General features: G+C 38.3%; 1 protein-coding gene and 1 long non-coding RNA gene across 2 annotated transcripts in view; one reads left to right on the top strand and one right to left on the bottom strand.

The window, feature by feature from the left end:
- Positions 1-26474, bottom strand: part of LOC145626984 (uncharacterized) — a 41466-nt gene extending 14992 nt beyond the window's left edge. The window contains exons 1-2 of the mRNA XM_081679401.1: positions 25342-26474; positions 18464-18841 (exon numbers count right to left, since the gene is read on the bottom strand). Of these exons, the coding sequence (XP_081535527.1) occupies positions 18464-18841; positions 25342-26386 (1423 nt within the window). The 5' untranslated portion in view covers positions 26387-26474. The remainder of the gene's footprint in view (positions 1-18463; positions 18842-25341) is intronic.
- LOC145626983 (uncharacterized) lies at positions 13958-18266 on the top strand. The gene is made up of 4 exons (XR_014111237.1): positions 13958-14084; positions 14204-14356; positions 15357-17518; positions 17609-18266. It is a non-coding gene; the product is annotated as an uncharacterized LOC145626983 (long non-coding RNA).
- Positions 26475-26972: the final 498 nt, after the last annotated feature.

Here is a 26972-nt window from a genome sequence, read left to right as displayed (position 1 = left end):
TTGAAAGCGGAAACGAAGGAAGTTAAGGAGCAACACAAGCTCCCTTAGTGAGATTGTATGAATTATCTTGTCTTCCATTTCATGCGGCATTTGGTGAGACCTTTCCTCTCTTTTATTTGCTCTTTCTTTGAGTGTTTAGTCTAAGTTAGCTTAGGAAGAAGTTATATGGTTCGAGGATGTTTGCTTTTGGTTCTATGGAACCTGGGATCGTTGATGTTGTTATCGAACGATCACTTGTATGACGATTGGGATTTAATTGAATTATATGCCTCGTATGTGAACCTTTTTTTTATCTCTTCCTCTTTCTTTTGTTTCGTTTTGTTTTTGCCTTCTTGTGTTACAAGCATAATTATGACAATTTGAAATGATTTTTGATGTGTAATTTGCTCACTCTTTTGGATTGGTTTGCCTCGATGTGTCTTTGAATGCTTATCTTCCTAGTTGATGAGGGTTTACACGGTTTGAGAATGCTTTGGGTTAAGTTAGACACATTGTAAGCTAAGGTAGCCCGGTTTAGAACTTTTGAGGACGTCTGGACCCCTAGTTCACGGGAAAGTGGTAAGATGGTGTTGCTCTCTATGGTGGATAGGATTCCCTTGGTTAGTATTTGCTATATTTCTTATCCCGTGTGAGCGTCATTTGTTCTAGCCTTCATAATTCTTGTGAGCGGCATTTAGGATCCTTAACTATGCATGTCTTAATCTTTGTGTTGGCGTCTAGCTCCCAAGATCGTGACCATATAACTCTAGAGGAGGAAGAGGGCATTTCTTCTCATTTTTCTTTGTTTTCTTTGTGTTTTGTTACAAATTTGGTTTTCATTTTTACATTCACCCACTTGCTAACCAATTTGAGCCTTATTTCCCCTTTCTTGACTTAGCCATATTACAAACCTATCGGCCTATGTTCTACCAACCCTTGTAGTTAGTGAAACATTGGCCTGTGAGGTTCGAGTTTGATAATTTTGAAATTGAGCAAGAAAGTTGTGTAATTTGGTTCAAATAAGGTTTTGAAAGATTATTCATGAAAAGAGTACGCAAAAAGGTTTGGCAAGATAGTTGAAACTCATGAAAACCAAGCAAAAAAAATAAAATAAATAAATAAAAAATAAAAAAAATAAAATAAAAATATAAAATAAAAATGAAAAAGATTGAAGTAATGTGGTGTGGTTTGTTTTGAAAGGTTGTAAGTTTGAGAATAGGTTCAATTCTTAGGATGTTCTTAAGAGATGGCCACTCTTACGCTTTACTTAGGAATTGCCACCAAAATTTTCAAATTGTTTCACAACCATAACCCCTAGCCATGACATTACAACCCTACTTAAGACCCTTAGATTCTAGAGAGGCGTGGTCAAAGAACGGTGGAGGGAGATAGATTTCAACCCTATGGAGAGAGTATGCATAGTTGAGATGTCGGGATGACCCTATGATTCCACATAAAATTTTCTTTTTCCGGTTCCCTCGAGGAACCATAAGGAGCTAGCTAGGGGATGAATTGAAGCTAGTGGAGAGAACGCGGACCGTCTTGGTTGGGGCTAGGGCGGAGAATGAAATCATTAGTTCTCTACGCTTAGCTTAAATTTGTCTTTTTCAACCTTGAGCATCTTGGAACGTGTTTTCCCTCTTTGAATTGAGAAAGATAAGTATTCTTTGGTGCATTTATTTGCAAATGAGTCCAAATTGAGCATTTCATTACCTTGAGGCTTGATTGGTTTTGCTAAAAACCTTGTCATGTTATGTTTGTTGTGTTTGTCTTTTTGTTCCAGTTTTCCTTGCTCGAGGACAAGCAAGAGGCAAGTGTGGGGGATTTTGATGAGTGGCATTTATGCCACTCTTTTATCCTTTTTTTCTAAGGATTCTCCCTTCGTTTGCACTTGTTTGGCCCTTTTTCTAAGCATTTTTACTTAGTTTTGCTTCCTCTTTTCTTTTCTACTTTATCTTCCCTTTTCTTAGTCTTCTCGCTTTGTTTTTATTGTGATTTCCATGCTTATGCTTTGTAGGAACCATCGGGGTTTTCAAGAGGAGGAAGCTAAGCTCAAGGGAAGCTGAAGGAAGCAAGATTCAGAAGAGGTTCGGCCGAACCTTCTGAAGGTGTGGCCGAACCTGCTTAGTGGTTTGGCCGAACGTCGAGGCAGGGTCAAGAAGCAATTTGGCAATTTTGCAGGAGTGGTCGAACCACAGAAGTTCGACCACACCAGGATCAGGGAGGTTCGACCGAACCTACCCATGGTTCGGCCGAACCTACCCTGTAGTCCGGCCGAACCTTCCCATTGTTCGGTCGAACCACTCCTCTTTTTTAGCTGGCTCTGTACGGACTATATAAGTCCCATCTTAGAACGTTTTGATGTAGTTTTTAGATTAACTTAGTACTAATTCCATAGAACATTAGCCTAATCTAGAGAGAGAATATAGATTGTTATTCAAGCATCCTTTATTGTATTCAGCTTTGCTCAAGTTTTAATCTTCCATCAATCAAGAAAGAATCCAAGTTTTCATCTTTCATTAATCCTTTCTTTAGTAATCTCTTCTCCTTTCCTTTATTATTATTTATTTGTTTTATTGTTACTTATTCTTGTCAATCTTATTAGCTTATCTAGTTGTTATTGATTTCATTGATTTTAATCATGTTTTGTTTTGAGTTTCTTGAGTTTATTTCTAGTTTTGATATTATGTTTAATCTCCCTTCTCTAGGCTAAACTTTTAGCTAGGGGAAGGGGGTGGAAGATATGATTTGATATTGGATGAATGATGATGGTTGGATTGAACTTATGCCATATATTGATGAAAGACATGATTTCTATTAGCTTGGGATTATTGTTACACTCTATTTGATGTTTTCTAGTTTAAATGCATGAAAGTGATTTGAACTAGATTAGGATCATCTCTATTTTAATGATTGCATGAGAATGAGTTATTAAAGTGGAGTTTTTATGGATTGTGCTCCTTTATTCTCTTGATTTGATTGTAACTAATAGGATGCATGAGAATGATCCTTATTAGTGTGGACCTCTTTCATTGATTTGCCTTGACTATTGCATGAGAATGAATTGTTTAGGTAGAATCTTGTGTTCTTTGGCACATGTTTCATGATAATCACCATTATTCTCCTCTCTCTAATCATATTGGACACCCCCGTATCCCTAACGTCATTTTCTATTGATTTTAATCATCATTTTCTTGCTCACTTGTAGTTTTAGTGTTCTTACTCAACAAAACCAACAAAAACAATCCCCTTTTCACTCTTGCATTAGTGATATTTGATGTTGAACTAGCGTGCTTCCCTAGTGGTTCGACCCTTTACTTGCCACTAACTAGTTTAGTGTAGGTTTAGGTATTATAAATGATTAATTTGGTTAGGGTAATAGCTTAACGACCTATCTAACCCGTGATCAGTTTGCAACACCATTTCGGCAATTGCATCCATCCTAGTATTCTGCCTAGCCTTCTCCTCCTCACTTTCTTCTGTTTTTTTCTCCAAATCTCCAATTTTTCAGTAATTGTTTTCAACATTCTAGCAACCTCCTCACTAGCCATGATTTTCCACTATTTTGCTAGACTATTACAATTACAAGGAGTGAAAAACCGCTGAAAATTGAGACAAAAAGCAAAATGAAAATGGCCTCGAGACTTTCAAAGGCTTACAAATTCAGAAAATTTAGATCAAAACAATCAATTTGAAAAAAAGAAACTCCTCAAAAGCTCTTCGTATGAGGGAGAAAACTTCTGTTCAAATATGCCTTCCCGGATTTGCCCCTTTTCTGCGCTGCTTTAAAAATTCTGCCAGATTAATAGCTAAAAAATTCAAAAAAATTCTGAAATTTTATAGGAAAAATGGAAAATAATAATCCCACCTTTGGGTTTTCTGCTCAAAACAATCCCACCTTTTCGAAATCCCAAAACAATCCTACCTTTAACCCCCATCTGCTCAAAACAAGCCTTTCAACCTACAACCTCTTTAACCGGTTAAATTTTAATATATTTTTATTATTTTTTTTTCAATCTCTCATCTCCCACCTTAGCACACTCTACCATGGCTACCCACCTTAACCACCACCATCCTTCCCTAAGCACCACCACTTAACCGCCACCCCCACCACCTTTTTTCTCTCTCCTAACCTTGACCACACTAGCCAAGTCAGCCTCAAACTCGCCCCCTAAACACGACCAACCCAGCCAGCCATGAAACCCCCCCTCCACAGCCACCAGCGTACCACCCTATTCTCTAATTCCCACCCGAATCTGCCCCCCCTCTTCTCCAAGTACAAAACACGTTCGCGGTGATGACTTAAATTGTAAACAAATAAAAAATCCATATTAGAGTTTCCAAATTTCCTCTTTCTTTACCAAACATTTTCTCCATGAAGTTGTTAAATAACAATTAGTCAATTATTAGCAGGTTATGGCGTGACGTGACACGTATTTTGAAAAATCAGAGGCATGGATTTTCAACTTAGGGGAAGGCAATTTAATCAAATCTCAATTTGATGATTTTTTCTAAAGTGCTTCATATATGCAAGATACTTAACATTGCTTTTGCATCCTCCACTAGCAAGTTAGCCATTTCCAAGTGGGGTGTTTTACGGTGGGGTTAGGCTGGATACTTCGTTTCCGAGGAGGATGTCGGTGGGGTAGGGTGTTTCGGGGATGAGGTGGCAGGTCGTGGGTGTTTTAGGGTGGTGGTGGTCGTTTTTTAGGGAAAGAGTGGGTTGCTGCCTCTTGGCTTGAATCAATGGACGAAGGAAGGGAAGGGGTAAAGGATAAGGAAGGAGGAAAGGTGATAGAGTTGGCTCCGGCGAGATGAGGGGATTAGTTCCGGCAGGGGGGGATCGGGGGAGTGGGAATGGGAATGGGGTTTTAATTTTTTTTTAATTATCTTTTTTTAAGAAAATTATTATAAAAAAACAAAAACCAATTAGAAGGTGACACGTGTTATGTCACCTTCTTTAATAGGTTACTAATTTGACAAACCGGTAAAAGACTCATTTTGAGCAGATGGGGGTCAAAGGTGGGATTGTTTTGGGATTTCGAAAATGTAGGATTGTTTTGAGCAGAAAACCCAAAGTTGGCGACTTCGTGTTACGTAAAATGGAGGCAACCGGTAGGGCCAATGAGCTTGGAAAGCTGACTCCAAATTGGGAAGGCCCCTACCGGATCTATGAGGAAATTAGAGACGGCACCTACCGCCTAGAAACCCTGGGCGCCTGCCTAGGACTTGGAATGTAGACAATTTGAAAAAGTACTACTTCCGAGTTGTAAAATATTGTAAGCAAAAAGTCTATTAATGAGAAATCGCTTTTTGTTTTCAATTAAATTTTTCCTTTTTCAAGCGTTAATGTCGTCTAGGCAATCCAATGACGGCCCAATTGTTGAACTCTCTAAGTTTGAAACTTAGTAGACAATTCAACCTTCATTTTACATGAGGCCACTGCCAGATAACTAAACTAGGCACAAAACCGCTTAGTGTCTATACGACCGGTCTCCACCTAAAGGCCAATGGCCGGATGGTTGTCTGTTTTATAAAATCGCCTGTCCTAACATGGACAAAGGCGTCCGGCGACACCCCTCCGGGTGCGATCATCGCAGAGAGCAGCCTACCTGTTTGCTCTACGTACCTATGCAGACGACAAAGATTGAACGACCAAATCGGTCAACTCATAGTCGTTTGACTAAAACAGTTTAAAGAAAGATTAAGTTTTCGAAATACCGGATGTCTCAAGACATCAGTCGGTGACCGACCGAAGTTCTTAAGCTTTTCATTCCAAAGTTGCACGGACTCTCCCATTGGGCAAAAAGGGTTGTGCAACGGCTACGCAACCGTCCTTAAAGGATATGAGGCCGATGGCCGGATGGTTATTCGAATTTCGCCTGCTCCAATGAGTAATAAGGCAACCGGTAACACCCCCCCGGGTGCAATCATCACAAGCACTACCAAAAAGTGCACCTACACATACAGGCGGCATGGTTCAACTCATTGTCGCCACCTGGGTAATCTGAATTACCCTCCGAAATTATACGTCTACCCAATGCGATAAAGGACTGGAATGTATAATTGGATTGCAAACTCCCAGGCGGACATCTACCTCCTGTCTTATGATAGGGCAGGCGGCTCTTCGCCTTTTATCTGATTCTCAGACGGCCTTTTTCCGTCTGATAAATCCGGAACGCCTGTTATATGTGCGGCTATGTACTTGGTTTGGGGCAATCACTGTTGTGATTGATTGACTTGCAAACATATCATGCTCTTTATAGTATCAGACATTTCAAAGCCAATCAATCGATTCTAAGGTGAAACCAACCACACAGCCGCCAGGGGCAAGAGCATTCGGACTATCAATTGCCGCATGCTTTTTATAAGTTAGGCAAAAGCAAAAAAATCATGCATACTTGAAAAACTAAAAATGCAAAACTCAAGCGCAAAATAATCAAAACCGACTCAGTCGGCACATTCATTAAAAGACTACCCAACCAAACAGTTGTGGTAGACCATTGTTAACCGGACCCTGTTCGGGAAAGTGATGCAAATTGTTAATTAACCCGGCTACTCAGCCGGTAAAGAAAACATATACTCGGCACGCAGGCCGGAAAGAAAGTAATTTGGCATACAGCCGCTGAATCAGAAAAAATAAAAATGGCATACTGCCGCAAAGAATCATTGCTAAGGTGCAGACGGATCCACCTGGTCATTGTCCCCTTCATCTTCTTCATCAGAAGGAATCTCATGCGCTTGACTTTGGACGGGGTGCCCAAGTTCCGGCAGCTCAGTGTTAGACCAGGCTTCAAACGACTCCGGCTCTGGCTCGCCCTTCTCCTTCAAGAATATAACCTCTTCAGCATATTTGTGAGCCAGACGCCGTACTCCTTATTTGGATACAAGGCGTTCCAGGCAATCTTCATCCGGACATCGTTGTCAACCTCACTCTCGGCAACCAGGCGCTCTTGTTCCGCCTCCAGGGTTGCCGCAAAGTTCAGCTGCGCCTGGCAGCCGCCTCCTCCAGCTCTTTGACCTTGGCCTTGAGGTCGGTGTTCTCTTGGGAGACCCCCTTGAGAGAGTCAAACTCCGTCTCAGCATCCCCGGCTTTCTGCTTGAACGCCTCCAGGTCCTTCTCGAGCTGCTCAATCTTCGACGCCTACGTCATTATTGTGGCTTTAGTCTCAGGTCCATTTATTGTACAAGAGTATAGAGCAACGTTTTCAGCGTCTCTGGCTGATTTGTTGGCTCTCTTTACCTCTTCCCGCTTGCGGGAGTAGGGACGTTTAAGACCGTCTACCCGCAAAAAAGCCTGCATAGAACGAATCAGGTTAGATTGCAGGCGGAGTAAGATTTGAAGTTTATCTTCTTTACTTTATTTACACCTCACCCAGCCAGAAGGGATAGAATGCGTTCCAGATTGAACGTCTCTATCCCAGGGATGTTGTCTTTATCCCTCTTCCGGACGGCATCAAGCATGGCCTTGGAATGCTTCTGGACGTCTCGCAGCGAGGAGAGTGATCTGCACCACAATCAACATTTGAGGAGTGCGAAATACAGGCGGCACCAATTTGTTGCCGACCGTCCGAGGAAGAAGTCTGTTTGGAGTGGGATTTCACTCGCAAAGGCCACCCTAACTCTGGCGGGGACTCAAATAGGTTTGCCTTACCTTCAGAGGCGGCGTGGCGAGAACCACCGGCAACGCTATAAGACCTCCGCCTACAGATAGGGGGTTGGCAAGGTCAAGGCCGAAGTCGCCAACCTCCTGCATCTTCCCTCCTATGCGCATCTAAGTCTTCCCGGCTTTGGCTCCAGGAATCAAAGAGGAGGCAGACTTCTTGGATTTGGAGGGGCTATAGACGGAGTCATCCCTTGCCCGTTTGAGAGACTTCTCAAACGTTTTTGGGATTTCGCCTCCCAGCAAAGAGGATACAAGTTAGTTATGCATCCGGAAATAAAACTTGTGAAGTAAAAGAAAAGGGGGTCAGGCGTCTTACCTTGGCCTTGATCGCGGACGCCTACTTCTCCGCAATATCTCTGCGGATGGTGGCTGAGAACCCTTTGGGTGTCTTCTCGTCTAGGAGCATGGCTAAAGCTTCTTTTGCAAAACGAGCAAAAATATCAGTATTTGCACATCTGACATGGAAATAGTGAAAATAGCCCAGACGGACAAAATGCTAGGCGTATACGTTTGGTAAACATTGTGCTGAGCCCACGGGCGGATAAAAAGGCCTCGTCTCCGAATCAAGCGCTTTTTGGGATCCAGTTCTTTGGAACTCTTATTGTTTCCGTGGTTGACAAGGTAGCAGTCTGAAGACAAAAAAAGTTGGTCTCAATTATTTTGTCGTAGTCCTCATCCGGAATCCGGGGAAGACAACACTTCCGGCCCAGAAGTTCGGGCTTCTTATTATACCGGCGCAGTTCAAAATTCTCCCGCCGGCTAGGTGCAGACAGCAAATAGAAGCGGTGCTTCCAGCCGTCACATTTGGACACTTTGTCCAAAGTTATCATGTACTGAGGGAGTGTGGTCAACGTATACCACGCCCTCCAGCCGCCTGGGTTGCGACTCAGGTAATGCATATGGGCAAAGGCCTCCCAGCCGGGATGCAGCCCTTGGAACTCGCAGGCGGCAACATACCCCAAGATGTTAGCCCAGGAATTGGGGGTAAGTTGCCACACTCCAAGGCCATAGCCTCTCAAAATTGCCTTCACCGCCTCGTGAAGTGGAAATCTCAGCCCGACTAGAAACGCCGCCTCATAACAGCCAAAGTAGGCATTGGCGTTCCTCTAGTCATCTTTCCAAGAGCCTTCTGCAGGCGGTACCCGGATGCTATAATTACCGGCTAGGGGGCGGATAAGTTTGAAATTCTGTAAGTCTTTGTCCATGTTTGCCCTATCTTTGGCAGAGACTTGGATCTTGAAGGGGTCGTCCTTCTCACTCCATTTTTTCCTCTCCTCCACCTCACTATCCTTAAGCGGTGACATAGGTTCGTCACTGCTGGAGGCAGATCTCTCTCCGGATGACTCCTCATCCTGCGAGCAGGGCATAGAGACGAACTCCTCACCGTCTCCCTGGTCGCATTCATCAAGGAAGGAATCTGCAGGGGTTGAAGGGGCACGCGTAGGAGACCTCTCAGCAGCCGTCGGGTTTTCCCTACCGGACGTCTCCTCCTCAGGGCAAGCCCTCGCTCCTATAATCAGGATCTATGGCCGTCTGCATTGTCCGAGCCATTGTGTCCTGCCAGACACATAGCTGGTCGGATTCCAAGCATAAGGGTGGTCCCAACACCCCCGAGGCGGCACTCCTAGCCCTAGACTCAGCCGTACCAGGAGACCGACTGGACTCTAACCTAGGTTGTGCCGTGTGTGTTGGTGATGCATCCATTTATTGCAAGAAATATATATAAGCGGGAAAAAAATGAAAAAAGCTGAGAGAGACAGAGGCGGTACCTTTAGAATTAATATCTACAGGTAAGACGGAACTAGCTGTGGCAGACGGGAATGAGCTTGATTGCTTGCGCTTGACACAGACGTAAAAGCAGACTCTCTCTCTCTCTCTCTCTAGGTTTATCTCTCTTAAAGTTTTGGTAAACGTAAAAAATAATGAGGGTAAACGGCTATATATAGGGGGTAAATTCAGGGGTACCTCCGTAATTTCCGCAGAAGGTGAACAATCAAAAATTAGCGGTAAAATCACCCCCCAATGGAAGAGTAACACCAGATGCCACGTAGAATGCCACGTCATATCTGTGAGGGGCAAATGTTTGGGGTAATTTTACCCTGCCACGTGGTCCAATCAGAAAGTGACATGTGTCACCCTAGGGTTAGTCCAAAATGGACCAACCCCTGTTTGACACGTGTCATCCCAAAGAAATGGGAAAAAAGGCGGCCTTCATGGCCCAAATCCCGAGAAAGCCGCAATGCGGCGCAGCCCACCAATGATTAGGGCTTAATGACCTAATCAGGGGCACAATTCCCAAAGACCCTATAAATAGGGAGATTTCCTCCATTGGAGGCACGCTTTACCATTTTTATTACACATTTACTTTTCGAAAGAGACATCACGAGCTTGGAATCCGAGTAGATACCCACCAAAATTTCCGCACCTTTTTACTCCTATTCAAGTTACTAACTTGATCGTCGGAGGCGGAGCTCCAACCACCCGGAGTCTCCGTTGTTTTGCAGGTACAGCTCACGCCGAACCAGACTTTGTGACGTAACTCTTCTGAGGGACAAAAACACCCAAAACAACTACTAGTTTATATCTAAAGATATATGGATCTACCACGAATTCTTAGAATTTAAGAGAGGTTTTAAACAAGGTGATCATCTCTCGCTACTCTTTGTAGTATGTATGAGAGGTGAGAAAAGAATTAAGGTGCTTAGAAACGGTAGCTACGAGCCTACTAATAACGGGTAATACAATTGGGAACATGTTGCAAAACTTTTAGTTTCGGTTCTCAAAATTTCAAACTCAAGCGATTCAAACCTATAAGGTACTTCGTTAACAAAAGTTCCAATACTAGGTACCTAGCCATGCAAAAATGTTTTTTGAGCTCTAATCATAAATCAATCCAATCCCCCTTTAGAGAAAAAAAAAAGGAAGAATAACAATTAAAGCCAAAATCATAAACCATCCAAGGTCAAAGCATATAATACATTTTTTATTAAAAAAAAAGGAAATTTAACATCAGTTTAAGTACTTAGTTTTAAGATAAATGTAGTGTTTCCCCTTTTTTGGAAGTCGCATAATAAGTGCACGATCACTACTCACGGAAATGGTTTCTCTCTCTCTCTCTCTCATCATCACATGGGACCACTTTTTTTATCTTTCTATTCTTTACAAAAGATTGTACTTCCCCTACATGTTGCACTTATAAAAAACAATGGAGGAATTATATAAAATGCTTGGAATCAGCGGCATTCCGGTTCAGATTTAAAGAACCCTATTGCAATTGGTTCCAATTATGGGAATTTTAATAAAGTAACTTAAGATTCTAAAAAAGGTGGGGGTATGCATGGATTTACATGCCATCCAAGATGTGGTTCAACTAAGCTTATTTGTTTACAACTTTACACTTTGCTAATGCTATGATCAAATTTAATAAGGGAGATTTTTTTACAAAATCCATATGTTGCTTTAAGGGTTCGAGCTTTTCTCCCAAATCTGTGCTAAGAGCAAATATCAAATTTTTGTTATGTATTGTGCTAGGATGATCAGGTAAAGAAGATTATAGTTTTTTTAGGTTTAGTTGAAGGAAACTTCACCCTGCCTATCTTTTTTAAACCTCTGATTGTCATTGATTGATAAGATGCTGGGAAGAATCCATAATGGAGTCCTAGACGATTTTTCCTTTCCATAATGGTTGCAACTTGATAACAGGATCCATGCAAGCTGGGCTTAGGTATTTGTATTTCCAAAAAAGGTTCTTAAAATAACCGAGTCTAGTGGTAAAACCCAACAAGCACTTTGGGGAAGGGGATTCTCTTACCCCCCCCCCCCCACTTACATAGGGCAAGAAACTCAGGTGAGTTGACCTATGCGAAATTCTTCATGGCATCTTCTGCTTAGCTACCCCACTAATAATGAGAGCTGATTTTAGCTCCAAACTAGAGTATATAGCATGGGGAAAGGTGTGTATTGCAATGAGGGAGGAAAGCTTGGGAGCGAGGAATGTGTAAGACATTTGGCTAAGTTTGGGATGTTCCTAAAAAAACACACTTTATGTGAGTGAAGTGTGTTAATGTCATTTATATCAAACATGGCACACGGTGAAATGCGTTAATGCCATTTATATCAAATATTGCACTGGTGGCTCTACAAAGGCACTAGAGTTCGCACCTTAGGCCTGCACAAAGACCTACAAAAGAAGTGCACCTATGCGTTTTTTCCGGGGCTTCTTCTTGCGCCTTATATTGTGCCTTGTGTTGTGAGGCGTTAAAAGCTTAAGAGTAAGATGATTTTTAGATGCCAAATGACTTTGCAACACTTAAATTTACCTAAAAACAAGAGGAGAGAGAAACCCCATATCCCCCTAAATTTGAAGAAACCTAGTAACCGATCACATGGATCTTTCCCCTGTTTTGTAAAATCTTTTTTTAAGAATTACTTGATATTTACATCGTTCTTTTTAGGAAATTTTGTTGAGAACTTTCAATTAAAGCACGTATTTTGAAAACAACTACCTATTAAAAAAAAAATTAAAAGAACTACCACTAAATTGTAAAAAGTTTGAAAAGCATTACCACTCTCTAATAATTTCATCTAGAATATTTGGCATGTAGGTCGTACTTTTTCCCTTTACCTCATAAATCACCATCTAAATTGACTAAATTACCCTTCATAAAGGTAAAAAGTGATAAAAAGTGAGACCCAAATATTTAAAATTCTAGCCGCTACTTAAACTTTTTAAAACATTGCGGTAGTTCTTTTAAAAAAAAATTAATAGGTATTTGTTTTCAAAACACGTGCTTTAATTGATAGTTGCTGACAAAATTTCCTTCTTTTTAAGCTGGCAATTTTTTTTTTATCGGTGTTGCCAAAGCAATTCAACAACATTATCTAACCACCCCACGCGGAGGGGGAGGTTATTTTACTCTCTTTCTCCCTTCTCTCTCCCCTCTCCACATCACTTGACCACCACCCAACCATAATCTCTATCTCTCTCTCTCTGTGGACCCCTCGTATCTAACCACCCCACGCTGGCAACCACCCACTCCTGCCATCAAGTTAAAAAAAAAAAAAAAGGAAGGGGCGTCCATGGCGGAGTAAAGGGCAGAGCACTAACCACAACATTATTATTACTTATTTTTAGAAAAAAAAGATTGGGTCATTCATGGTGGAGGAAAAGCCAGGTGATAAAGGCAGGAAATCTAACAAGGACAAATGAGAGGAGATGATGTGGAATTATGGACAAGGATACAGTGGTAGTGCAGAGAGGTGGCTGGGTTAGGATCATGTCCTTTTCCAACATCCCCAATAGAAGCCCAACCCACTTTTTTTTAAAAAAAAAAACCCAAAATTTTAGGGCTTGTTTGGCATTGTTTTTTGTTTTCAGTTTTTAGTTTTTTTAAAAACAAAAAACCAAAAACAGGAAACAAGAAAAAGGTGTTTTCACTTTTCTGTTGTCAGTTTTCAAAATTATCATGATTTTAATAAGTTTGACTAATTTTTTATTCATTATATGACATATATCATACACTTTTAAAATACAAAAAACCAAAAAACTGAAAACCGCAACAATGCCAAACGAACCCTTACTTATCTGATTTTGATTTCTCGAAAACCCTAAAAATTGAAGAAGTCACCTACAACATTTCAACCCTCGATTCCTTGGAGGCGACCACCGTGACACTAGCGGCTAGCGATCTCCAGGCAGCCATTATTGAACCGTTCGAGAGAGAAGAGAAAGAAGATGGTTTTTTAAAAATAAATAAATAAATAAATAAATTATTTAATTATCTAACATTTCAATTGGTAAAAAGTAAATTAGTTGTAATTGTAAGAAGAAAAAAAAAGGTAATTAGCTGTAATTCTGTAACTTTTTTCACTCTCCTTTTATTTTTTTATAATTTTTATAGTCTTACTTTTCTATTACTTTTATTTGTACTCAGTAGAATTTAGGAGTATTTGTCTTTTTATAAACATTGCATGGATTTCCTCAAAAAGAAAAAAAAAAAATTGTATGGTTTTTTTATTTTAATTTTTATAAACATTTTTCTGAATTTTAATTTTTTTAATTTTTTTTGCCGTACCCGTTTTATGGAATTTTTATTTTGCCGTTTTTCGTCCCCGTATCCGTACCCGTTTTTGTAACCGTATCCGAGTCTGTGCAACCTAGGTTTTGGGTACCCTAATTACCCGAAAATAAAGAATGTCAGCTTTTTTTTTAATAAAATAGAAACAGAAAAATTTTGAAAAAAGGAAAAATGCCATTTTTTTTAATAAAAAAAAGACAAACAAAACAAACGAACCCTATGCTCATCGATCGTTCTTTTCTCATTCTCACTCACTCAGCCTCCATCCCCCTCTCTCTCCTCCTCCTCCTCTTCTTCTTTTCTAATCTCTGGTTCTCTAAGTCTATTCTATATCAGCAGTTATCCGGTTCCGGTTATCTGAGGTAATGATTCCTTTTCCAGATCTAATTATTTGCACTATATGAATTCAAATTTTCCTCTAATTATTTGCAATATATGAATTCAATTTTTCCTCTAATTATTTGTTAACTTTGTTTCTCAGTATCCTCACGACTCACGCACGGCCTCATCGTCGTTTACCGTGGTGTTCCTATTTCTCCTCCATTGAAGCGTACTCTGATGTCTCCATTGAAACGACTTGGGAGCTTGTGAGCTTTCTCTACTCCATTGAGATTTGAGGCAGCTTCATTCTAAGGTAAGATGTTTTTCTTTTCGCATTCTAGGCTTTATCGTCAATTAAATTCAGTGTAGTCAATTTAGGGATTTCCTAAGGTGGATTATTAAACTATTGGTAAATTGCTAAAGTTATGAACAACTGAAACCAGCGATATTTGTTGTTAGAATTTTTCTATTCAATTTTTTTTTTTTTATAATTTTTATTTTTTGCCGGAAGAAGTTATTGTTATTTTTCAAGCCAACTTTAATACTCTTGACTTGATGTTTCCTTACTTATTTTGCAATGATAGTGCTCTTTTAGTTAATGTTTACAAGTAATGCTAAGGTGCTAATCATGGTTTTAGACTTTTGGATACAAGGAATCATGGAAGTTTGGTGATAATTTATACGAAGTATGAGTTTATGAGTATTATGACTGTTATTCATTGAGTAATAAATAATTTATATGAGTTTATGTACTTTATGACTGTTATTCCCTTAACTTGATTTATATCAAAATAGGGACATAGCTTGACTTGCGATATTTTCCTCTATGTTTGGTAGTAAAGCTAAATGCAATATATGCAAGCATGTGTTTGATGGTAGGGTTGCTGAACTAGGTGTTTGTCTGGAAGTGTTTAATCAGGAAAATCTGAATTGACATCAACAGCTCAACAAATTCTAGAGGATTATATAGCCACTATTTGCATTCTTTGTTTCTTTGCACATAAGATTGTCTATACTAGTAAGTGTTTAATTCATTAATTGTCTATACTCTAAGGAAATGAGGTGCACATAAGATTATAAGTTGTATACATTCAATATTTCAACTATTTGCAATCTTTAGGTGCAAATGCAGCTTTTTATAGGTCTTTATATACATTAATAATTTCTTGTTTAATCTGGCAACTTATTGATGTGTTTAATCTGCCAACTTAGTGGCTTATTGATGTGTTTAATCTACCAACTTAGTGGCTTATTGATGTGTTTCTTGTTTTTTATGTATACATGATTGAACTTATTTGTTTTTTCATTTGTAGGAGTGTATGGAATTTGGAAGTAGTGGGGAAATGGAAGACTCATCGGCTACAAATCAAGCTACTCTAATTCCAAGTCCTCCTCCCGAGCCTTGGGAGTATTACCCTTGTCCAATGACGGAAAATAATGACCCCTTTGAGCAACAAATCAATCAAACCAACCTTCTGAAGGTGTTGATGCTGCTGCCCCCTAAAGCAAAACTTCAAAAAAGACAAGAAAAAGACGCTCTCCTCATTGGGAGCATTTTATAAAGAAGGATGGAGAAAACAAGGCTGAGTGTATCTATAGTCATACATATATTGGTTGTGCATCAATTCAAGGTACCTCCGGCATGAAGAACCACATAAAGCGGTGTAAGGAATACCCTCCAAACATTGATCAAAATCAGCAACTGTTGGCCCTTAGTCAACAAACTCTTGATGCGAATCTGGTGGATCAAAAAAAAGGTCGACTTGAGTTGTGGAAATTCAATCAAGAAGATAGTAGGAAAGCTCTGGCAAAGATGGTGATTATGGATGAAATGTCTTTTAGAACGGTCGAGCATGAAGGTTTTCGCAACTTCATGAAGGTAACACAACCCTTTTTCATTATTCCTTCTCGATGGACAGTGACTAGAGATTGTTTTAGGATTTATTTGGATGAGAAAAAAAGTTTAAAGAGCTTTTTTAGCAAGTGCACTTCACGTATAAGTCTCACCACTTATACTTGGACTTCTTGCAAAAACATGAATTACATGTGTTTAACCGCTCATTTTATTGACCAAAATTGGAAATTGCACAAAAAAATAATTAACTTTTGTATAATTTCTGGTCATTTTGGTGAAACAATTGGTAAATCTGTCCAAAAGTGTCTACTTCAATGGGGTATTTCTAGAGTTATGACTGTCACTGTGGATAATGCAAGTTCAAATGATGTCGGCATTCAATATTTGAAAAGGAGGTTTGAAAGTTGGAAGACATTACTTTTGGGTGGTCGGTTTTTACACATGAGGTGTTGTGCTCACATATTAAGTTTAACCGTTAAAGAAGGATTGAAAGAAAGTGATGTGTCAATAAAAAGAATTCGTTGTGCTGTTAGGTATGTAAGATCATCGGGTGCTAGATTGCAAAAATTTATGAGTTGTGTTTAACAAGAAAAGTGGGAGTCAAAACGCTTTCTTTGTTTAGATGTGGAAACTAGGTGGAATTCCATTTATTTAATGTTGGAAGGTGCTTTGGCATATCGTAGGGCTTTTGATTTGCTTGAATGTTCAGATGGTGGTAAATGGTGGTAAATTTAGGTATGAGTTAAATAAGTCAAATGGGGTGCCTGAACCTAGTGATTGGAATCGTGTTGCCTCTTTTCTTCCTTTTCTTAAAATATTCTATGATGCTACTCTACGAGTTTCTTGCTCATTGTATATCACCTCTAATGTGTATTTACAAGAACTTGTTGGGATTAGTGTGTTAATCAAGAAAAAAAATGTTAAGTAATGATGCGGGGGTGAGTTTAATGGCTAGTGGAATATAGAAAAAGCATGACAAGTATTAGGAAAATGTTGATAATGTGAATCTTTTGTTGTATATTGCTGTCATTCTTGATCCTAGGCGGAAAATGGGATATACTATATGGGCAATTAAACAACAATATGATTCTGAAAAAGCTAAGTACTTGTGTGCTAAAGTGATGCAAACTTTGAATGACATGTATGAACTTTATGTTTCTGAAAACCCTCTTAATGAGTTCATTCCCCCTAAAAATTCTGATTTGGCGGAGGAAGTAGAAGATATGGATTCTGATATAGATATTGTGAAATTAGAGTTTGAAAAGGATGTGGGTTCATGTGTTGGAGTACAAGGGAAAAATGAGTTGGCCAAGTATTTAGAAAATGATAGAGAAGTTAATCCTGCCGGTAAAAGCTTTGATTGTTTGGGGTGATGGAAAAAATATGGTAAAAGATATCCCACAATAGCTCTCATGGCTAGAAATGTACTTGTCATTCCCGTGTTAACAGTCGCTTCCAAATTAGCTTTTAGCACTGGTGGTCGAGTGCTTGATTCATTTAGCAGCTCACTTTCAACTAAGCTGGTTGAGGCCTTGATTTGTGCACAAGATTGGTTACGTACATCTCAAGGTCCTCTTATACTTGAGGAGAGACTTGAAGATATGGAAAAAATTGAATCAGGTAACATTTAAATATGTTCTCTTTTTTTTAGTCTTATTATCTTCGTTCCTGTTAATTATTCCTTATATTTTTATTTTTATTTTTTTGAAGAAATGTTACCTCTTGGTGAGGAACAATCCCTCTTTGTTGATGATGATTAGAGGCTTCATCTGTTAAAAGCGTGAAGGTTGGTGGTGATTGAACTGCTGAAGTTATTGAAGACTTGGAAGATTTTTCTGAATTCTGATTACTAAAGGCAGCAACTGTTATAAAGCCTAAGGCTGTTTTTTTTTTTTTTTTTTTTTTTTTTTTTTTTTGTAATCAGACTTTTTTTTTTAAAGTTTATGTATTAGTTTGATATTTTTAAAACTATGGACTTTTTTTAAGGAACTGTATGTTTGTATTTCAGGTTCAATACCAGCCTATCATCAGGTTGTTAATTTTTAAATTCATGTACTTTATTTTTTAGGTTATGTATCAGCCATCAGGTGGTTATATTTATTATTATGGATTTTTTCAGGTATTGTTCAGGTATTAGGTTGAATATTTATAGTTCAAAAAAGCTAGTAAAAAAAAATAGTAAAAAGCATCTAAAATACAATTGTAGAGCAGGTGTTAAATAAATAAAAAAGACCAAAAAAATAAAAAATAAGCTTATTGGTTCAGTTCGGATATTTGGTTCAGGTACCCCTATTTTTGGGTACCCGAATTAACAGGTACCCAAACCTTATCGGAACGGTTTCGGGTATCGGTTTTATCCTTAGCGATTATCGGGTAACCGAACCAATAACGTTATTGGAACGGGTACCCGTCCCATGCTCTCCCCTAGACATGACTGTTGTATGAAGAAAATAACTTAAGTTAAATATACTAATTTTATTTTTACTCGTATGCATTTAATATAAACAAAATTCAAATTGTTCAAAAGCAGTGAACTCGTCAAAGTGAGATAATTGATGCACTTACAGTGACCAGAATGTTGAGTTGACTGCCCAGGATCTATGAGACTCAGCTCCATGTCATGCGTTATTGTCCAACCAGGTTCATAAGCTTCAAGAAAACCTATCTTTGCTTTGTTAGGCAGATCATGAGGATGAACAAATGGAACCCCTGGAGGCCACCCAATCTCCATTCTTATATTAGCACAAGGACTGTCGAGTGAATGAATATGACTTTCACACTCTTTCAGGCTACAGAATCTCATCTTGATGCCCTTTTTATCTGCAATGTCTTGAACTCTCTCTTTGAGAACTCTTTGTGCCTCAAGCCTTAACCTCTTAGAAGGTGGCAATGGTTTGCACTTTGTGTCATTCTTCCTTCTCTTAATTAAAGGCTTCATTGATCCTGCACCAGCATGTCATCCATCCAAGAACCTGCTGTTATAAACTGCTCACTAAAAGGTAATCTGGAGTGTTAGGGGAGGGGAAGGGTGGGGTTTAAGTTCTCATGAAGCAAGAAGCAATAACATTAAAGAATATATAGAGGAATGCTATTTTCCGACGAACATCTCAAGTTTAACATGATACCTTTTGTTTCTTTTGTTAAAATCGTATGGAGATGTCTAATATTTTTAAGCAGATCAGACAAATTTATATTCATTGTAGACTAATAGAGCAATACTGCAGATTCCAGGCTGGCAACCCCATTACCGCTGCAACAAGGTTGGCGCTAGTAACTTGTGGTAATAAGGGATGTGGGGAGGAAGTTGGTGAAAAAGGGGTCTTTAGAAAATCAAGGATAATGGATGAAGCCTAACGAGTATGATTGAGGCATAAGAGGAAGTATGTGATGAAATATTGGGAAGGCTCAAGGGATATTTACTTGCAAAGATTTGGGACTTGTTCCCCTAAATAAAGCAATTTTGCTCGAATATAGTTCAGCTACGAATTCTCGGCTTTTCCTAGTATTAATTACTTGATCTTGACCACTAATTTGTAATCCAAGGGTTTATTATCTAGGGTTTTACTTTATTCACTTGTACCTCTTCATATAAGATTCTCTCAAGGTTGTAGAAGTATATTTTTTGATATATTATGAATTGATGAGATTTTCTCTCTTTTACAACGTCATTGTGAGCATTTCTTTATGAAATAACTAAATATTTGTGATTAATCAACCTGTAATCAAGCTTTGTGTGAGATTAGTGATTGTAACCTCATTCTCTTTGAACGTTGTGATCATGGAATTAAAAAGCGGCTGTTCCGTTCTATAACGGCCGCTTTGTAACGGGTTTGGGACTTACCGTTCCGCAAAAAGCATTAAAAATCACACCAAACTCTCCGCGACGGCCGTTACGTTACGGTAGAACGGCGTTATATACTCGTTCTATAATTGTAGCGGCCGTTAAATGTAGAAAATCGATCCATATTAAGCCCAATTTCCAGATCTAAGGTTTGAAAATAAAACCCTAGATATATTGATTAACAACTAGACTAGTCATAAAAGGAAGAAAGATATTAGGGCTTTAAGTCGTGGGAATGAAACAAGGTGAAAGCAGTTTGCACTTCGGCCAAATTTCTTTCCCGACGAAGACTATTTGCAGTCGCAGGTCCTATTTTCTCTCCTCACTAATGCAGCTGGCTTCCTTGCTTGTTCTCTCTTTTCTACCTTTTTCTTTCTTATCACGTGGCCTTATCTCAATTCTTTCTTTTCTTTTCTTTTATTTTTAAGTTTATTTGTGGTTTGAAGGTTAGCTTTTTCTTACTGTTTGGACTTTGGAGTACTATACACTGTACTATGGTGCCTGTAGCCCTTATTTTATTTGAGTGTGACAAAAAATAAAGCTCAAATAATGTTAAAATAATTTATAAATGCCATATCTCATATATTGGGGTCTTTACATAAGGTAGTTTTGGCAATAATATCGTAAAAATAAATAAAAAAGAATTTAAAAGCTCAAAAAATGACTTATGTGAAGTTTTTGAAAAAAATCACGTTGCGAATTCCGTGATCCATTCTATTTGACCGTTACCAGCTGCTTCCGCGACAACGCGTCCGTCACCGCGAACGCGACCGCGATTTTTTTCCATGGTTGTGATAGTTTAGTTAAGTTCGCTTATGGGCATTATGGTCTTTTGTCAAGAAATACTTCCTTAAGAAATGATGTAACTACTATGATATTCCCAACGAGGAATATGGTGCAACAATTTTCTCAATAGGGGAAGAACTTTGACTTTTTTTTTTATCTAATTACCTATAAAGGAATTGTATATACTACGCATAGTGTTCTAGAAATCAAAGAGGTTATCTCCTTGTAACTTAGTTTTATACTCTCCCTATTTCGTAATAATCGCAATAGTAGGCCTTGCACAAAGCTTTAGGAAATGTATAGGGTAGGGATTATCGGATGAATTTTATAATATGAAGTATAGTTAGTGAGGATTTATTTAAGGCAAATATTCAATTTTAATTTTAGTTTTATCAATGGGGTTAGTAGGAAAGAAAAATAATAATATATGTATGAAAGTTTAGACCGTAACTCAATGTTTTCTAAAAGGGGGATCCTTTTTCCATTGTCTATGATACAAATAAATTTTTTCTTGCATTTTCTAGAAAAAGTTATTCAGACGTCAGGGAATCCATGAGAAGCACAGCTTAACATCCGCAGACAAAAGGGCAAATGAGGTTGTTAACAAAGGGGTGGAGTCATGTTTGCAATGTATTGTGAATGGAAAACCCAACAGCTGGGCTTGTTAGACCCATGGGCAACACACTGCACTCCATTCAAGGCTCTCTATGGGAGGGACCCTCCACACTTGATCAGGTTTACTGCTGACAGCACTTTCCTTTCATCTCTAGAGGATTAGTTACAGGAATGGGATGCTATTTTGGATGACCTAAAGTATCATCTGCAAGCTCAGGTGTACATGCAACAATGTGAGAATAAGGCAAGAAGAGATGGGCTACTTGAGGTAGGTGACTTGGTCCACCTCAAGTTCCAGCCTTATAGGCAGCAATCCCTAGCTAGGAGGCAGGTGAGAAGTTGTCCCCTCAATTCTAGGTCCATACCCACAGCTACAACTCATTGGGAAAATATGATATAAGAAGCAATTACCCCCACATGCTAAAATCCACCCAGTTTTTCACATTTCTCAACAGAAAAAGGCAGTGGAAACTGGGCTGCAACCCACCCATCTGCCTAATTAGCTCACTTCTGTTAACACCGGGAGAGAGGAGTAACTGCAAGATTTTGAGTCTACATTGGAGGAATATGATGAGATTGACGGCAGATTTCCCCTCATCCACCTTGAGGACAAGGTTCTTCTTTGGGTGGGGGGTATTGCAAGATATCAGCCCGGTGCGTTTCACATATGCTCAAAGAAGGCCCAAAATGAAGTCTGGAAACTGATAATGAGCTGGAAGTTAGCTGTGGAGGGGAAAATGAGTAATTCAGGGGCTAGTTTGTTATTTGGTTTGTTATTACTTGTTTTATGAGCTGAGTTTGTTAGCAAGAAGTTTGTTGGTTTGTTTTTTGTAATAAATAGAGAAGTTGTAGGGAGGGAAAGGCATAAAAAAATATAGAGGAGTCATTCCTTGGGAGGGAATCCTTTCCTCTCGAATGAAAGGAGTTGTATTGTTGATTACTCTCATCTGCAATACAATCTATCAATTTGGGGTGTCATTTTCTTTCTGCTTTGCTTAAAATTCTATGTGATTCCTAGCCAAACTTTACCCTTGTAATTAAACAATTTATAACCAAACTTTGTGTGAGATTAGCTATAGAAACCTAGTTATCTTCAAACTTTGTGATTAATGAGTCAAGATTTACCTAATTTTGCTCGTTCATGTTATCATTTTATGACTTTTATACTTAAAAACAAAAGCCAAACCACTTTGTAATATGTTAATTAATTTGTTGATGATTTCAAATCAAAATAGTAGATTATTGACATAGAAAAAGATCCTTTGTTAATTGTTAAATCTTTGAATTTCACTCTTTAGTTTTCTCTTTATCTCATTTCTCTTTCTCTTTTTCTTTCTCTCCTCTTAAATTTACCTAATGCTTTTACCTTTAGTTCCATTAAGTTTACAACTTTCATCTTTTTCTACCAAGCTGTAATTTCTAAATTCCATAGTAATATAAGAGATAGATATGTGTATCAATATGACTTAAAGAACCACCTAAGGCGCAAAACAGAGAAAGGAAGGCTGATAAAATTCTTATAGCAATAGAGGACAAAAGCTTATGGGAAAGCTCTAGAAGAAGTGGGAGCCAAAGTAAAGGTGAACACTATGATAAGTAAGGCCATTACTCTCCTCAGTCCATAAGCCCTTCAAGGATTCCTCATAGTGATCATTATTATAAAACATCAAGTTCAAGCAACCAAAATTTAAAGGTAATCTCGATCTTAATCAATTTCTTCATTCAGTTAGGAGTCTAGATAATAGCCATCATTGGAAAAAAAATAAAAAATAAATAAATAAAAAACTTTCTCTATGCTATTATAACCTAAGAAATCCTAGGATGAAAGAAAGACCACGACTATTAAGAACTTAGACAAACATAAGCATAAGGCTATTGTGCAATTGTGCCTATATACTATTTGCATAGATTGTGTTTGGGGTAATTTTACCCTGCCACATGGTCCAACCAGAAAGTGACACGTGTCACCCTAGGGTTAGTCCAAAATGGACCAACCTGTTTGACACATGTCATTCCAAAGAAATGGGAAAAAGGCGGCCTTCATGGCCCAAATCCCGAGAAAGCCGCAATGCGGCGCAGCCCACCAATAATTAGGGCTTGATGACCTAATCAGGGGCACAATTCCCAAGGACCCTATAAATCGGGAGATTTCCTCCATTTAGAGGCACGTTTTACCATTTATTACACATTTACTCTTTGAAAGAGACATCTCGAGCTTGGAATCCGAGCAGATACCCACCTAAATTTCCGTTCCTTTTTACTCATATTCAAGTTACTAACTTAATCGTCGGAGGCGGAGCTCCAACCACCCGAAGTCTCCGTTGTTTTGCAGGTACACACGCCGGACCAGACTTTGTGACGTAACTCTTCCGAGGGACAAAAACACCCAAAACAGATTGAATGCCCTTGCAAGGGTCAATTAATTATGAGCTACAATAGGAAGATTGAAAGGATTTCTATTAAATGTGACATTGATGAGACCCCAAAAGATCACTACTAGATATATTGGTCGGAATAAGATGAAACTTAGCCAAAAGGTGGAAATTCATGCTCATGAAATTTTTAATCCTATTATGCAAAAATGTGTTAAATTTTGAAGCATGATAAGATCAAAACCCCTTAGAAATCCACTTCGGATGGAGAATCTTCATCATATGAGAATAAGACTAACACAGTTGTTGTACAAAAGGGTTTAATAGCTCTAAGTCTCAAAGGAAATGATTCCATGAAATTATAATGCTACAAAAATCCCTAATGCCAAAAAAGATAGTATTCAACGAGATATTAAGAAAGAGGTTAAACCGGAACCCTTTGAAGAGTCGGTCATTTAAGCTAATGTGGGTCTGTTACTCTTCATTTTCATAAGTATGTCGACGAAGAAGAGTAAGGCAACCTTGTTTATAGACACAACATCAATGGGTAGAAAAGAATGTAACAAGGAAGTTTGTGATCAATCACGGGAACAATCACTTATTGTTGTTTCATATGACAATATCAAAGCTTCTTTGATTGTATGCCACAAACTAAGTATCATTAATTCCCTTGCATCAATCAATGATCTTGAACGTGTTTAGGCTCCAAACAAAGCATGATAGTGACGCAAAAACAAAAAACAAATAACAAATAAAAAAAAAAAAAAAAAAAATTGAATGCTACGTAGCTTTCTTTGTTTGGTTGCATTAGTAGTCCTTATACTTCTTATGGAGAGAATGGAAACAAGTAGTGTTTAACCAGTCCCATGCATGTAAAGTTGGTTATGATCTAGTCGAATATGGTATTGATCCTTGTTACTTGGATTCTACAATGAAGTCTCTTTCCCTAGGTGACTGTGGCTAGGTTGATACACTCATCAAGTTTGTGGTTAGGACATTTAACTGGGTGGGTGGATATGTTAAATGAATATAAGTTGTTAATTAAAGTTTTATGATTCACAATAACTATGTCAAATTCGACATGTTGTGTAACGGTTTAGTTGTCACTTAATGAGGTCAATTCCATTTAAGAAAGATACTTAGTGATATAAGTTCAAGTCATACTTTATCGTTTTATGTGTGACATTTTATTACTAAATATCTTTAATTATGTAATGAATTGTTTTCTACAAAAACATCTTTGGATAATACACATTATTAAAAATTCAATAAGACCCCATTTGATATATTTTTTGTCCTTAAGGATCAACATATATAAGGTCAAACGGTCAAATCAGATAGAAAAATAATTAAGCAAGAATAAGGTGAGCTAAGCAGATCCTAATATGATTAATCAATCTATAATCAGGTTTGAATTTTGGGTGATATTTATAATTATTGAGATTTTAACCTTGTTCTCTCAAACTTTGTGGTAATTGAGGCAAGATTTACCCATTTTCTACTTTTTTATTTCCCCCTCATAGCACAAAAACCCTAAAATAGACTCTTTAAAAGTGTGCAATTTCAACATATATTGATTTAATTGTTCATGGATTAAACATCACATACTCCCATGTATTACCAAAATAAAAATTTGGCTTTATTTCTTACATCCACTTACTTTTTATTCTATCTCTCTTAACTTATTTACTACGTTTTTTATTCAATTAACCACTTTTTCAAACTTTGCTGGAAATAAGTCTATATAGTAATTGAGTCAAACTTTCGGAAAAGCGAATATACTAGAAATCATGAATGCAATATACTGGATATTAAATCAGAATAATTACCGTCATGGGCATGTGGGAAATTAAAACTTGGCACACTTTGTCGGTTCACATGATTATCGGTAGGGTGTGATCTTTGCATAAAATCATCTACTGGTATTGGAAGCTGGAACTGTGCTTCAACTCCATGACCAGCAGCTCTCATCTCTGAACAACTAAGATTGGTCATTGATTTTGGCATAAGTTTAAATGTTACAGAGCATCGCCCATGAATGTTACTCTGGGGATTATTGATCTCAATCCTATGAAGTGCAGGGTTGATGTAACCAGCAGTTGCCTGATACAATGCTAGTCCAGGATAAATCACTGCCTCTTGTGGACCAAGATCTCCATCCACAAGAACCCATTGACCCTGGAAATCCCTTATATGCAAACCTGCCTTATCTGACTTCACAATAGATATTAAACTCTTATCTGCGGGATGTTCATGCTCAGAAAACATGATCAAACTACCATCTTCTTGGCTTGTCAAATTATGATGTTGTGCTCCGTGGAATGTAGGCCTAGCTTGACAGCAGACAGACAGGACGGAGGAGGATACTTCTCTGTTTCTCAGAGGTACATTATCAAGAATCTCAGTAAAAGGTGAGCTGCGCAAGCTCAAATTGAAGCTTATGGCATCTAATATTTCTCTAGCTGCTTTTCCTAGCAGCGCAAAAATATCAACCAAACCAGCTGGAGAAAAATCAATTTCGTTTCCTAATTCTGTCGGTGTCAACCCAGGTCGAAAGTCATAACTTTCTTGCCAGAGCTGAGGATCTGCATAATAACCAGATGTTTTGCACCATTCTCTAGACTCATTGGTATGAATCATATCTTCAGAGGGATATGATGGTCTATGGTGAAAGTAAAGATGCGCAGATTCCATACAAGATCGTAATAGAGCACCATCCCCAACAGGAAGCTGAACAATGGCAGCAGAATACTGGGCTAGTGACTGACATAAAGTCGATACCGATACTTTGTAGGAATCAGAAGGGATGCCTTCCTTGGCTACAAGATCAGAAAGCTTTACGCGGCCCAATGTTGGCAGGCCATTGCCTGCCATTAACCAGATGCCAAATACCAAATTCAGCAGGGATATGATAAATTCAAAGAAATTTCTTCATAACAAACACTGCAACAATAAAAATAATTTTAAAAAAAAAAGACTAAATTCATCAAACAGGCCCATAATCATAGTTCAGTTCTAACACTCAAGGGTTTTGCAACAAATTAGCACAAATTAATCCAGCTAAATTATTGTTGTTTATGAATACAAAAATACAATTACCAAAATTCTAGCATTTTAGTGATTAAAATATAACCAATAGTTCCATAACCTTATAAGAACCCTAGATTGTGAAAATGTTATTCGATGAATGGAAAAACATCTTACCTATGGTTCAGTGAAGCAGAGAAATCTCACATGCCGCTTCAATGGAATATTCAGTGTAATTTCTTCAGTGGAAAAAAGAGGCAGGGAGGGGTGCGTGAAAGGCTCCAATATTGAAAAAATATATTTCGTATTTTAAATATGAAAAGTTGATTTTGATGTTAGTAATTTAGACTTGAGCTGTAATGGTCGGTTTTGGATTGAGTATTAATAATATTCGTATTAATAATGTGCTGACACCTAATGTGCTATGTTGAAA

The sequence above is a fragment of the Chenopodium album genome, chromosome 4 (genome assembly GCF_948465745.1).
Source record: "Chenopodium album chromosome 4, dcCheAlbu1.1, whole genome shotgun sequence".
In the NCBI taxonomy this organism is placed as follows: Eukaryota; Viridiplantae; Streptophyta; class Magnoliopsida; order Caryophyllales; family Amaranthaceae; genus Chenopodium; species Chenopodium album.
The sequence above is the reverse complement of the archived record's forward strand: the minus strand, read 5'-3'. Positions and strand labels throughout refer to the sequence as shown.